We start from the raw sequence: 14,507 nt of genomic DNA, 5'->3' as shown, positions 1-14,507 counted from the left end.
AGCAGCTCCAGGGATCTGACCTTGCAGCTCTGGCTGACGTAAACAGGAGTGGGGCAGGCAGGGCCTGTGTGCTGCAGGATCGAGGAGGTCAGAAGAGGTCAGCTTTCTGATGCAAACCAGTGCTAAAGGTTGGTGCAGGAAGCCATACAAGCAGAAACCAACACTTCTCAATACAGTTATGGAGCTACCGAAGAACATACCAGTTTCCTCAAGGTTCAAGAGACAAGAAGATACCATCTGCTGCAGTTGGTCTAGGACTGGCAGGGTGAGGTTTCAAGGGCTTGACTTGAGTAGCATCGGCCTCCCTGGTCCTCCCTGCAGCCCATAACACCTTCTGAAGCCCACCATCATGCTATGGGCATTTCACATTCCCAGGGCATGCCTTGGTACCATGTACCACCAAAGCAGAGTTTAGTCCTCATGCAGAATTAGGCAGTGGTATGGCTTAATACAGGACTTGACAGTTATCTTCATACCTCTAGAGTGATGGAAAGCCTTTCCCATGGCACAACATGGGAGAATACTGTTAACATTGGAAGACACAGGGATTATGTGAGAATGGTTCAAGAGAAATGTACTTGGACTGAAGAAACACAGGGAAGGACTCCAGAAATGTTCAGGGAATGGTTGTTTAGTATAGCAAAATGAAGGCAGAAAGTGATGGAGTTGTGATCTCTGCAAATACCATGGGGTAGTAAACACTAGTGAAGGAGAAGAAACATTCAAGCCAGAAAACAATGCTGGTGCATGAATCAATGTATTGAAGAAGCCCATGAATAAATATGGGAAAATTAGAAAAAGGTTGCTACCTGTCAGAGGATGGATGAGTTGGAAGCGTGCCACAGTTCAAGCAGGGACTCTTGTCACCTTTGAGGCTGGCCTGACCAGCATGCTTTGGCAGGGATTAGGTAATGTGGTGCCTGTGACAGCAACAGGATGGATTTGGTGACAAATTTGTATATGCTTCTATCAAAGTTGGTGACCACTGTCAAAGCAGATGGTTTCACTGACACCCAAAAGAATTAGTGTACACATCCCAACTGGAAACGTAGGGTCTTTACTCCTAAATCTCTCTGGCACTTTGCAAGAGCTTCTGTCGCCTCTTTGGTCTGTCAGGGTGACTTGAGGAGAGAAGGAACTGTTAGAAGCTGTTAACTTGCTGAGAGTCACAGAGCAAAGCTAGTCATTGGAGCACCTATACTTCCTTATGGCTACTTATTGAAGCTTAACAAGTCTAAACATAATTTAGGGCTCTGACAGGCAAGCTGTTGCCATTCTAAACATTGACAACAGAGCTGCTCTTATAGCCTGCAGTTGTTGCTGTTATTGCAGAACTGGCGGAAGGGAGCATGTGCCCATACCTCAGCCACCTGTGTTAACCCTCTTAATGTAAACCCCAGATGAAAAGGAGTTAGAGATACATGTACCGCATTGTGGTCTGCCATGCCAAGGGGCACAGGCACATCTTCATTTCTGCCAGCTCTGCTGTTGAGAAGGAACAAGTAGACTGTAGAGAATGACAGTATCTTAAACCACTCCAACAGGAATCTCCACCAAAGACTGTCTTTACATATTTAAACTCATCAAGGGTTGCAGTGATAATTTTTCTACCAGTGGCAAATCTAGACAGGATTAGCATTCCCCAACCCCCCCCCCCTTAAAAGAAAGTTCTTAAAGAAATCAGTTCTAATTCAAATGGGAATTAATTCAGAGATATCCAATGGACTGTGCTAGGTAGAAGATATCTCATGGTCTTACTGGTCTGTTTTCTGGCCTTACAGTGTATGTTGGAACAGCAGATATATATATATCCACTTAAAAAATGCTAAGTGAGAAAATCTGGTATGATGATGTCTAACAGATGGTCCTTACATGTCATGTCTGAGTTTGCCTTGTGGTATTTCACAAGACTGTCGGAGTGGTCCAATAAGAACAAAACTGTCTCTGGGAACTCTAGACCTGCCCCACGAGAGACCCAACAAAATTATGTCTTCCAATCCAAGCAGAGGACAGACAGCACTAATCTCAGCTGAAGGAAGAAGGGCCAGATTCCCAGACTTCATCAGCTACATTCAGCTGCAGTCTTCAGGGTCTTCATGTACATCCACCTCCATGACATGAGATTTAACCAGGAGGTCCAACAATGGGCTGTTGTTGGCTTGGCTGTGAAAGTCATCCCAGTGACGTCGCATGTCCAGCCAGGCTCTGTCAGGCTCGGAAATGCAAGGCAGATGGGCCCTTTGAGATAGACCACCAGTGATCTGCATTAATCCTCTCATGTGACAGTGACACATGGAGGGAAATTTGGCACTGCACCCCCTTGCTGCTGATGGCAGTGTCAAAGGCAGCACACGGCCGCATTGCTCTCCTGAGCCCCGACTCACAACAGTCACGCCAGCGCAGAGCTTGCTAAATCTCTGACCGGCCCCTGAGTTATGCATGGAAAAGAAGATACAGTGTGAAATGAGAGAAATGCTAATCACTATGTCTAATTAAGAGAAGTAATGGCTTTAAAGCTCACCAGTGTCGTGGCTGCAGAGACTCACTCATGCACAGAAAGAAGGTGTCTGTATTGAGAGGATAATACTGCAAAACGGGAGAGAGAATTGTCTACCAGCACTAATAGCACAGGGCTGTCAAAGAGACTTTTGAAACCATTAATAATAAAATAGATTAACAATAAACAGAGCTAGCTCTGGAGTCAGTTCAGACTTGTAAAACAGATTACTTTTTACAATATTTGGACCACCAAGCGCAACTCTGAAAATCTGCTTTCTGGCCCTTCCCAGTAGCATTAAATCCCAGAAGTGTGCTGCTGCAGCATTGAGCAACCTCTCGGCAGCAGTATATGGCCAACCCCATCCATTGCACACAAACAGGACAATGAAAAATGTCTCCAGCAACAGTCTTGGAATCTCCTCTCAGCTGTACATAGCATTGACTATTTCAGTACCTCAGGTATGATTTCAGTGCAGTTCCTTATTAGATATTCATGGCTGTGTCCTTAAATGATTCCTTTAGAGATTTTCTTTTTACGTGAGCCAAGCTTACTATCACCTCTCCTGCTTTCATGGTATTTCATCCGTTTTTTCTTTTTATATCCCTCCTCTGCCCTTTCTTGGGAGCTTTGGGTGCTGAAATCTGCATCAGCAAAAGGCAGATCTGTGGATTTAAACATGGATGCAGGAAAATGCCAGCTCAGCAATTCTGAGCAGCACCCAAGCATCTGGCAACTGGAGAAAGAAAAAGTCTGCCTTTCCCAATTAAAATCAACGTATCTGGGTCTGGAGGCAGCTACAGGACAGCAGGCTCCACTCACAGGTTAGTTTTTTTACTAGAGAAAAGCTGACACACCCTTCTGCCCTTGGCAAACACAAGTGCTGCACCTCTAGGCCAGGTTTCACAAGAGGACCACAAAGCCTTACCCAAAATCAGCCTCTCCTCTTGTTGCTCCAGGTGCTCTACAACCACACACAAACATATAAAGATTGTTGTTCTTGAGACAAAAGGAGACAGTAGTCTTATCTAACCCAGAGGAGGATTGGGAGTGTGTTTCATCGAGACTCATACATTCAGTTCATCCCCTGGTCTGCGGAGTCCCCCATTGCTCCCATCGGATTTGGCAGGCAGGTATCTGGGTTATGCCACAGTGGTACCTCCCAAGCAGCCCCAGCCGTGCCGGAAGGTCAGGCTGAAACTCAGCAGACATTTTTAATTTACTGCTCAGCAGTTCCCTAAAGACTGATAATCCCGCTGCCGTCTCTGCTCTTGTTTCACAGGATAACGTGCTGAAGGTGGTGGATGAGAAGAGAAGAGGAGCACAAGCTTGTCCTCACTCTTTGACCTTCTATGAAATCAGCTTTCAGCCCTTCAGCCCCCATTCACAACACACGGGGTCCCCCATCACCACCCCCCACTCCCTGCTCACAATTTTGGCATCACCCTTTCCTAGCCATATGCCAAAGGACGGGGAAGGGTACAAACACTCCCAACCTACAAAGAAAACACTGTCACTTATCTTTTTTATTTGTTTTGCCTATATTGCAGCTGTGTGGCAAGCCAATGAAATGTCTACTGGATGCACTTTATTTTATTTAATAACTAATTCTGTTTAAAGTTAAGATTTAGGTTTCTGGGCACACCACCAGTTTCCTCCCTCAGAGGCTGGCAGGGAACTGCATGTGCTGGGAGGACAGCAGGGGCTGTGCAACCTCTCCTTCACTGTTAGGCAGGGAGCAGGCGACTGACAGAACATTAGGAGACAGGGTGAGAGGCATTACGTTGTAGTTCAAGTAGGTAGATGAAAAAGTAGTGTTCAGAGCAGCTCTTGTACTATAGGTTTGTATGTGGTTGAAGTGTTGGCAGAGATGTACAGTAGTTGCACGGGCCGCAGGGCACAAAGGGGATGGAGCATTCTTCAGTTGCACTGTGGGGTGCAGGTGCTTTTGACAAGCACACATCAACCACAGCATCTCATCCTTTAACAGCTTGCTTTCCTCCTCCTGTTAGATGTAGTTGGGCACAAGCAGCAGAGGCTGAATCAGCACATGAGGAGACTGTACTTTTTTCTAAGGAAGGTGGCTGCTAGATTGAGCAGGTATGCATGCAGCTCAGCAAAACACCATGCCTGCTTCATAAGACCAGGAAGGCTACAGTAACTGGAGATACTTGCAGCTCTGCGTGTCAAGCAGGGCAAGGAGGAGGACAGCACAAATGCAATAATCTTCCTTCTCCACCTTCTCCACTGCACAAAGGAGTTGGCAGCAGGACCCAGGCCAAATTGGAGCTGAAGGGCTAAGGCTTCCTATCAAATGCTTTACCTTCCTGGTTGTGCCTTTCATAGCCTTGTGCTTGAATAAAAGGGCAGCAGTTCCCCTGGAAGCTGCCATGCAGACATTTTGACCTGGCCTTAAAAGTCACCTTTCAAATTGAGGATCTGGATGAGCATTTACAAGCATAAATGTGCAAGAATCCCAGCTGCTTGGATTTCCAAGCAGCTAAAAGATTCACAGCAAACTAGGACCTAGCTGAAATATGGCTACCCATTAAGGAGAAGGCAGGCACAAGGAATAACACAACATGTTTTCTGACTTCTGAATGACAGAGCAGAGAGGATATCGCCCTCATTTTGAAGCACTGCTTTAAAACTTAATGTAGGAGTAAACGTACATGCAGACACGTATGTGTGGCGATTTATTGGATTTTATTGCAGGATGCATTCGCTAACCAAAATGGCAGACTGCCTTGGTGATAAGGTTGGCATGTGTGGACAGAAATACTGTACGCTGTTTTAATAAACTAATATTTGCACAGATAAACCTTTTGTTTTTCCACATAACTTAGATCCACGGCACCTATCTCATGAAGGACAAGCCTGGGAATTTCCTCTACGTGCCAAATTCAGGAGAGTTTACTGGCTTCAGACCAGGTATTTTCAAGAACCAGAAGTGTGCAGCTTTCATGTTTTATCAGTAGAAACATCTTCACCCCACCAAAGCCCAGACTGGGTTTATTTGGACTTAGCCAACAGATGAAAGAACAGCTAGCTCAAAGCCAGACTGTAAAACTGCTCCAGGTCCTGGAGATTCTCCATCACTGTTAAAGGCTGATTTTCCTTATCTGACTGGCTCAAAAACTTGCTTACAATTGTTTAAATTTTTTATTATTTTTTTTTTACATCAGGTCACTGACCTCAGTCTTGGTCCAGTCAGACTGAGTCATTACCAACATATACCAGGAGCTGGCTTGCCTCATGGTCCATGCAAAATACAGTCTCAGATCAAGACCTTGTTGCACCTCAGCAGCAGTCGGGCACACAGCCAGCTGGACAGAAACTTTCACATTGCCCCTAGTCCAGCACTTAGTTGTAGTGATAAAAAACCCAACTGCAATTGTTGCTGTATCTTACCACCCTAGACTCCTTTTTGAAAGAAAAGTCGTCACTTTTCCCCCATTCCCTCCTTTTTCTCCTCCAAATCCAAGTAACTTTGCATTTAATGATGCCTAGAAGGACTGAGTCTGTACCAAGCTCCAGGGATGGGCCCGTACAGATAGTGCCTGTTCTAAGTGTAATTTTTTTCCTGCTCATTAACACTTTGCTGGAATGCACTTTGGTTGGTGCCTGGATTGCAATTTTTCAGAAAACTGTGGTTAGCCGTTTCTTCTTTACAGTGAGAGAAAAGACTAAAGAGGTGAAAAATCTGATGTAGAGGGATTATTTATATGAAATAAAAGTTGTAATGAGGAAAAAGCTCCAGTTTCTTAGTGTTTCTCAGTCCCACATGTAGAGTTTTCTGGATGGAATCTGTGATCTCTGCTTTTTAGAGCAACAGCTCCAATTCCAATTGCTTACCCCTTAGGAAAGTGCTTAACTCTTGGACTAGCTCATCTAATTCACCCAAAAAGCTCACTGCAGTCATGACAGCCTGCATTGTAACATGAGGCTCACTTTTTCATAGAGGCATCAAAGCCTTCTCATTACCACAGCACTTTTCTTGCAAGCAAATGCAATGGCAGCTTGCAGAGTGCAAAGTCATCTGCCAATAGAGGTACCTGTTTCCTCCCAGCAGTGGTTGGTAGCTCAGGGATTTTGTGAAAGCTATTCTAGCTCTTCCAGACAACGGGAAAGCAGCAGCGACTCTCAGGCAGAACACCTTTTTCTTTAAACCAAAGAAACAGCTTGCTGCTAAACACTCTTTTAGCTGGCAAAATTTACCATCAATTTCAACACAGCAACTCTGTAGCTAAAATTCCTATCAAAACGTATTTCAGACTAGCAATCAACTCTTGTATAAAGAGATCAATTTAAAAAACGTCAACGCAAGGACAAAAATATGTCTGGAAAAAGTTGAATACACTTCCGTTTCCAAGGCTTTACCAAGCCAATTACTGCAAGAGGCAACAACATAAAATCTTGACAGCAGTTCTAGCTCTCCATTCCTACCTCAACAAGTCCAATACCTACAGCAGAAGCATACCACACAGACTACTAAAAAGTAAAGCCCTATAGAATTTAGCAGTAGAAACAACAGAAACATTCACTGATTTTCCACACCAGTTCCCCTCCACATAAATTGGCTGCAAATGGCATAGGAGCCTGAAGCTAAACCAGCATTTAGTCAGAAATTTTTGTATTAAAAGGGTGTAATACAGCAGTTAGTGCTTTTTAAGTTACGTGGAAAGTTTTTAAAGTCAATGAGAGGCACAGAACAGGAGCAGGGTACAACACTGTTGTGAAGTTCAAAACACCGCCTGCTGCCTTCCCTTGGAAAGGTTGTACAACAGCTTGACCAGTTCACAGGCTCACAGACTCTGCAGCTACTGGCAGGCAAAACTAAGGCATTGGGAATTCTGCAGCCATTTCCGAATCACACCAGCTTAGTGCAGCAACACAACAGCTGACCAGAGATGAGGCTCTCCCTAAACTGCCTCCAAAAATACATGGAATAGTCAGAAGTCAAGCTTCACCTCCTTAGTTTTATGCTCCAGCTCAGGTACGACTGTTTCTTAAACCATTCCCCTCTCCACACACTTCAGCACCTCCAGGACTCGCTGCCAGCCATCCGTAACCACCCCCACCCCCATGCATAACCCTTTCCAGGGCAGCCCGCTGAGATTACTTTTGACTTCTCTGAAGGAGATGCCTGCTGCCCAGAAGCAGCCACCGATTTTGTTATCAACACTACCCCACAAGACTGCTTTTCAGCTACACTTGTGAATTAAGTGAAGATCTGGAGTAAAAATACCACCTTCCTCGTCAGAACTACAGCCCAGTCCCAGGAATCTGGGATTAAGATGGTGTGCATTACATCAGTTGAGACCACGAGAGAACATGCATGGGGAAAAGGTAGCTTTTGGAAGATGAAAACGTGAGCCAGCTGCTGGAGCACATTACATGCTCCAGTAACTTTTTTCCCAGCTATTTCCCTTCCTCCTGGTTCCTCTGCACACGAGTTATACCAGATGCACTCTCCTTGAACAAATTGAGCTCAATGGGACAAGACCAGTGTGTACAGGCAGAGGGCAAGTATTATATGTCAATATGCAGGTGGAAGCCCAAAGGCATCTACATACTAGGAAGGAACCAAGAAGGTTTGAGAAAACATCCTCTGATCTAGATACACCTTTGACTGGACATCATTAATAATTCTTCACTTATTACTTCTCCGTTTAGGGAACGCTTCTATTTGCCAGAGCTTGCAGTTCAAATCCTTCTGTAAGGATCTAAGCAGAGGCAGCATTACACAGTGCTGGAGGATCACCATTGTCATGCGACAGTTGGACAAGGCGGTATTAGCAGAAATTTCCTCACAAGAAGTCCGATCCCTCCCTCATGAGACTCTTCTCAGTCAGAAAGGAAAAGCAGAACATAACTTGGTCTTCCCTCCATCGTCTTAAGCGATTACTGTGATTAGGAACTGGAAAATCAAAGCTACCGTGGTATTTACCTTCCCTTGACAGGTGACAATGATGCAGTCTGTCACTGTGTTTCAGAACTAAGTTGCACCTGAAGCACAAATGTATGGCGACTTCTGTTCTCTATGCCACAATTTTTTAAAGGCTCTTATGAGCACAAAAATACAGAACTCAAGCCCTAAGTGATACAGAGACTCAAAGCTTGGAGGAAAAGTTGGCGTTACAGAATTATTAGCATGTTTAATCAATAAAAAAACTGAAGTAAAAAAATTGGAAGCACAGATGCCACTATTCCAGCCATATTCTTACAGCCATCATGTTTTTATGGGAGCATCCCACAGTTCAAAGTTTTGAGACTCCTGTTAACTTCCTTATATCACTAAAGCAAAGGGCCTAAGACCAAACATTTCACTTGTGTTTAATTATCTTCTTTGTCCAAACTGACTTTCAGATAACTCCCTTTCATACTGATGCACACACACTGGAAATACGACACAGCTCTGTTTACAAGTAACTGGCAGGACAGCATCTGTGTAAAGGGAATAACCCTCACCAGCAATTCCAAGGAAATAACATTACAAATCATGAGGTTACAGCGATTTCTATCTAGGAAGCAACACAAAAGCCTGTGCCTTATCTTGCCTGATACAATTACACTAAGTGAACTGATTTCTTTTTTTTTTTTTTTTTTTGAGGAGCTACAAAGGGAAAGACTGAATTGGAGCTGAAGTAATACAAAAGATAACAAGACAGGCTGCCTTTTAAACCTCAGGTTTACCCGAGACTGGTGACCACACCATTTTAGGGCACTAAAACAGTATGTTCAGATGCAGATGACTGTCTTAGTAAAAAGATGGCAACACAATGCAAAAATTCACAGTCCAAGATGGCAATCCAGCTGTTATCTGCTGCAGCCAACCTACTTCCCAAGAAATCCCTAGCACCCTGCATTTTGAAAAGTTAGCTTACACCTCGAAACCAGTCCAGACAAGCCATTTTTGTTACTAGAATTATTTGCAAAGTACACTTAGTCACCAATTTCTTGGACAGTCTGCCATGAAGAGAGCAGCAAGCACAGAGACTGGCTCATTGCAGGCTGGCAACAGCAGTATCTCCAGGGGAACATATTTTCCTACAGAGGACTATGATTCCTGGCTAGGGGAGGGACGTAGAAGAGATTTTAGCACAAGAATCTAGGTCCAAAAGGGCTTTGAAAAACGAGGCTGCTCAAATCACAAAAGCTCCCTGGCCATTAGGCCAGGAGTCCACAATCCTTCTGCATCTTTGCAAGACAAAGTTTCCGCCCTGTTGCACACTTAGTACAACAGTAGTGAAGTAATAGGATGCTCCAAAGCCAGTTGTAACAGGTACAGAAATAGCAGTGTTTCACATCTCAATTTGTCAGCAGAAGAGAAGATGCAAAAAACACAGTCTGAGAACTCATCAAGCCTGCACTTTCATACAGGAATGAAGACAGCCACAACCATCTTCGTACTGGCTCATCAACTATTTTTAGCATCAGAAAGGGAGGCAACTGTCAGCAATGGGTCTATTGCCTTTGATAAAGCGGTTCCGAACACCATCACCGTCCCAAAGATCCTTTGCCACTAAAACCACAAACCAGGTGAAAAGCTTTAAGTTGTTCCTGCTCCTGAGTACAAGGCATCTCTCCGCAGTTACATGACAGGTTGGAAGAGGGCCATGCAGCCCATTTAATTCAATTCACTTCCTCTTCCATCTGCTCTATGCAGCCATGCTCTATTAGTCTTCTGAGAGCAATTGTATTTAAAGTGAAAAATGCCAGGAGTCTGTGTATATCCAGCATACATTGGATGTACTGTTCAAAGCCACTGTAGACTCACCAGTTCTGAGCTGCAGGCCAGGACCAGAGAAATCCCAGCATCTGTGCAATTCCACCCAGCTTTTATTTATCTTCAACAGTTTTAAAAGTTACAACACAAGCTCCCTCCCGAGATGCTTCCCAACTGGTTCTGCATTTAGTACCAGAGCCAAGAAACAGACGAAACTCAACTGGCACCAAGCAATGAGCCTGGTTTGTTTCTCTTTTACTCATTCCTCCCTTAGAGACGGAGCCTTTCTCCCTACAACCAGAGGTATATACCAAGGAGAGCAAACAGCATCATTATCACCAGGACCCAGAGCTCCTGCACACGTGTGGCAGCCCCACGAACAGGTATCAACATGCTGCAGGCAGAACTGCCAAGGCAACAAAATCACCCACTGCTACAGAACAGACACAAGCAGAGCTAAACCCAGCTATGATCTGATGCTGCTGCCAGGGTCCCACCAGCCCGTCCACTGCAGTGGGTAAACAGGAAGAATTTAGAAGCAGCTCAGGAGGTAAGAAGAGGACGGCAGGGCAGCCACCTGCTACAGCGGCAGCTTTGGGCTTTCAGCTCCTTCACCAGCTCTTCCACCTGCCCTGCAGAAAGGTGGCAACGATCACATGCACGCTTTTGGCTAAAATGACTAAGCGTGATCTTTTTTCCTTCCCACCAGCTAGCTTTCTTTTCTAGCGCATTAACAACATACAGAGTTTCCTGCATGCTCTCCAGAAAATGGAAAAGGAGGGTGGAAGATCACACCCAAAACACTCCCCATACACTTTTGCCTAATTTCTTTCTGGAAGCCCTCTGTTCCTGGTTTCTACCTTTGACAGATGCTGTAAAGGAACGCCCAGCTGACAATGCAGGCTTACCACAACACCACCAGTCCAAAGCATACTGATTTAGGTATGAAACAGCTGTTTTCCCACCCCTCCCCAACTTTAAAGTGCTGCACTTTACAGTACCTTTGCGATTTGCACAACTGAAATACATACACCGCGTTAGAGCACATTTTTATCCCTCAGCAGAGGAAATCTGAACTCCAGGGATCATTTCACAGGGACGCAAATAGCCCGGGAGCCTCACAGTTAAGGCATTCAACCAAAACCATCATCAATCTGAAAAGCAGCTGCTCAGAATGACAGGGGTCTTACAGTTTCCTAGTTGATAGCCCTCATCCTACAGTCATTAAAGGCCAGGTTTTTTTGCACTGTTCATCAAGGAATAGGGCCGCACAGAACATTTCTGAAGATTACACGGCAGGAAAACATCAAGCCGGGAGGAAAGCCTGCCCAGGGCACATCACAAGCTGGCTGGCACAGACCTACCTCCTGATGGCACGGGCTCCAGGGTGCCACCGAGGTGCTGTGACAGTCTGTAGGCTCAGCCATCCCACGCAGGCAAGACCAAGGGTGTACAAACCACAAAGCGCACCGCACACCGCCGCAGCTGCCCATCAGCGCCCACCGCGAGAGCTCCACCTGCTTCTGTCAGGAAAGATCAAACCTTCTTTCATCACCAATGCTTAGTTGCCATGATTAGCGGGAGTTAGGCACATATGGAGGTTTCTCCAGCCTCACCTAAGGAGACCAACGACACATGAATCAACAACATGATATGCCACAGCTGCCCATTACAGCAGGCAAACCACTTTTGCTACCCGGAGAGCCCTTCCAGTTCGACTTTCCTCCCAAATCAACCTCCCACCACCAAAGAGAACATACTGTATTACAGAGACTTTCATATTGGGAAAATATTTTAATATCGTAAACAAGTCAATTTACCTTTCACAGGTTTTTAAATAAGTTTATGCTCATTGTTAAACAAAACTGTTTTTACTTAAACAATGGATTACAGCCTCTAAATTCGTATTGTTCCCAGCTGATCCTGTAAATAGTGAGGAATCTTGGACACCGACATCCTTTTATAGGTAACAGACTGGCATAAATAGCGCAGGAATTCAATGCGGGTTCAAAGGGAGAAGCTAGCCCTGGTGAGGAAAAAACCCGAAGCCACAAAATTCCCTTTCGAGGAAAAACGGGGAGTGTGTGTGTGGGGGGGGAAATACCGCAGTCCTACCAAGTAAAAACACGTCCTTCCCGCGCCGGCCCCCGGGCCGGCTCAGTCTCCAGCCCGAGCTCTTCGGGGCTCGTCCGCGCCGGGGGTCGCGGTGCCGCCTCCCCAGCGCCGAGCGCGGCCGGTGCGCGGGGGCGAAGGAGCGATCCCACCTCCGGCAGCCGCGCCGCCGGCCTCCATCCTCCGCCGAGCCCGGCCGCTGCATCCCCCGCCTCCCGGCCCCGGCGGGGAGCAACCCCCCGCCGCGCACACACACACACGGACCCCGGGAGGCGGCACCGGCCTCCCGGGCCGAAGCGCGGCCGCCTCCCGCCGTCCGCCGGGCCCGTCTTCCCCGCCGGCCGGCCGGCCGGACGAGCGCTGACGGCCGTCTCAGGGGCTCCGGCGCAGCGCGGCGGCGGCCGCCTCGGCCCCGGGCGGCGGCGGCGACGCCGACGACGATGCCGACGCCGCCGCGTCCGGGAGGTCCGTCTCGGCGAGAGCGGGGTCGGGGCCCGTCCGCGGCGGCGCTGGCGGAGTCTCCTGCGTGGGTCCGGCGGGCGGCTGGCTGACCGCGGGGCCCGGCGACGGCGGCGCGGCGCGGGGCTGAGAGGTAACGGCGGCGGCGGCCGGACCGGAGCCGGAACCGCCGCCGCCGCCGCGCACCGGCTGCCAGATGAGGCTGTAGTAGACGGCGAGGACGATGGCGGCCAGCGAGACGGAGAGAACGTAGGCCAGCACGGTGGCCAGGCGCACCCACTTCTTGTTGGTCTTGGCCGCCATGCGCGCCTTCTTGTCCCCGGTGTAAGTGGCGGGTTTACCCCGCTCCGCCCCCGACTCCTTCTCCTTCATGGGGGCCCGGCCCTTGGCCCGCTGCTCCACCGACCCCTCCGTGGTGGGGCCCGGCCCGGCTCCGCGCCGCCCGCCCGCTCGCTCGCTCGCCTCAGGACATGCTGCCGCTACCCGCGGCCCGCGCTGCTCCGGCAGCTCCGCGGAGCGGGGGCGAGGAGGCGGAGCTTAAAGGGGCAACACCGCCCGGCGAGGGTTTGTGTTTAAAGGGGCGATGTTCCAAACGCGCCCCCAACCGCGCCCCCCCCCCCCCCAGGCGCGCACCCGGCTCGCTCTGGGGAGCGGGGTGTGGTCGCTGCGCGCGCCGCGGCCGTTGAGGCGCTCTCTGAGGGGGCGCGCGGCGGCCGTTGGGCGGGCGGGTCGGTCGCTCGGTCTGTGAAGAGGCGATGGTGTCCGGTGGGGGGGGGGGGGGTCCGGTCCTTTTACCCCGCTGGGTCTGCCTGCCTGCCAGAGTCCCGTTCCGTCCCGTCCCCGCCCTGCCCTCTGCCGCCGTGCGTGGGTCAGCTCGGGGCGGAGGGTAGGGGTAGGTATGTGGGTTGAGGGGTGGTTTAGGGCTCTGCCTGCTCCGGCGGCGGCAGCTAGCCCCCCGGGGTCTGCAGGGCGGGAGGTGTTCTACCGAGCCGTTCCGAAATTAAGGCTTGCTTTTCGGGCTGTGAGCCCGGGGAGCGCTGCAAGGAGGGGTGAGCGTGAGGAAGGCTCCTGGCAAAGGGCTAGTGTAGGAGGAGGAGGTTAGAAATCTTCCCCTCTGCTTTCTCTTCTCAATGGGAGTTACTCGGTGTCTCCCTGCCTGCAGGTACGTGATGCTGCCTGCAATTTTTGTGAAGCTTGAAGGATGCCCTAGCTAAGCAGCAACTTTTGGAGAGAGAGACTGTTTCGTTCCCTTCAAATTGGGCTGATCCCAAATCTACTGATACAATCTAAAGCTGCTATGAGGATACGGATTGACCTTACTCCCTGTGTGTTAGTCCCCCACAGAAGCGTTATGTTGGCTTGTCCAGAAGACAGCTGAAACGCTGTTTTGGGGTGTGGATTAGCCTTTTTATTTTTTTCTTTATGGTGCAAGATGTTTACTTCCAAGAATGATTTAGTTGCTCCTTTTACAATAACTTTCTTTTTCTCCCTCCCTTTAAATCTTAGGCCAGTCAGGTGTCTTGCAGCAGAAAACCTCTTGTAAACAAGGAGTTGCAGCTCTGAAAGAGGCTAACAGCAGCTGGAGAAATGACTGTCACCCAGAAAGACATCAGAGGAAGTGAGTGACTGAGTTCTGAGTAGCATTTTATTTTTACTCTCAATAGCAGGAAAAAATATGGAGGGTTGGGAGAGAAAGGGAAAACCTCTTGA

The 14,507-nt window shown here is 48.3% G+C and overlaps 3 protein-coding genes across 4 annotated transcripts in view; 2 read left to right on the top strand and 1 right to left on the bottom strand.

Moving 5' to 3' along the window:
- The window catches only part of CCDC9B (coiled-coil domain containing 9B), a 53,647-nt gene extending 47,440 nt beyond the window's left edge, over positions 1 to 6,207 (top strand). For both annotated transcript variants that reach the window (XM_049821038.1, XM_049821039.1), the window contains one exon: positions 3,780 to 6,207. The gene's annotated coding sequence lies outside the window, so the exon portion shown is untranslated. The remainder of the gene's footprint in view (positions 1 to 3,779) is intronic.
- A 5,793-nt stretch (positions 6,208 to 12,000) lies between these two features.
- INAFM2 (InaF motif containing 2) lies at positions 12,001 to 13,392 on the bottom strand. The gene has a single exon (XM_049821045.1). The coding sequence runs from the start codon at positions 13,167 to 13,169 to the stop codon at positions 12,711 to 12,713; it is 459 nt and encodes a 152-aa protein (XP_049677002.1). The 5' UTR covers positions 13,170 to 13,392; the 3' UTR covers positions 12,001 to 12,710.
- Positions 13,393 to 14,402: 1,010 nt separating this feature from the next.
- PLCB2 (phospholipase C beta 2) overlaps positions 14,403 to 14,507 on the top strand; it is a 63,554-nt gene continuing 63,449 nt past the window's right edge. Inside the window, exon 1 of the mRNA XM_049821029.1 lies at positions 14,403 to 14,415. The gene's annotated coding sequence lies outside the window, so the exon portion shown is untranslated. The remainder of the gene's footprint in view (positions 14,416 to 14,507) is intronic.

The sequence above is a fragment of the Accipiter gentilis genome, chromosome 17 (assembly GCF_929443795.1).
Source record: "Accipiter gentilis chromosome 17, bAccGen1.1, whole genome shotgun sequence".
NCBI lineage: Eukaryota > Metazoa > Chordata > Aves > Accipitriformes > Accipitridae > Astur > Astur gentilis.
Note: the sequence above shows the minus strand (reverse complement) of the source record. Positions and strands in the feature narration are given on the sequence as shown.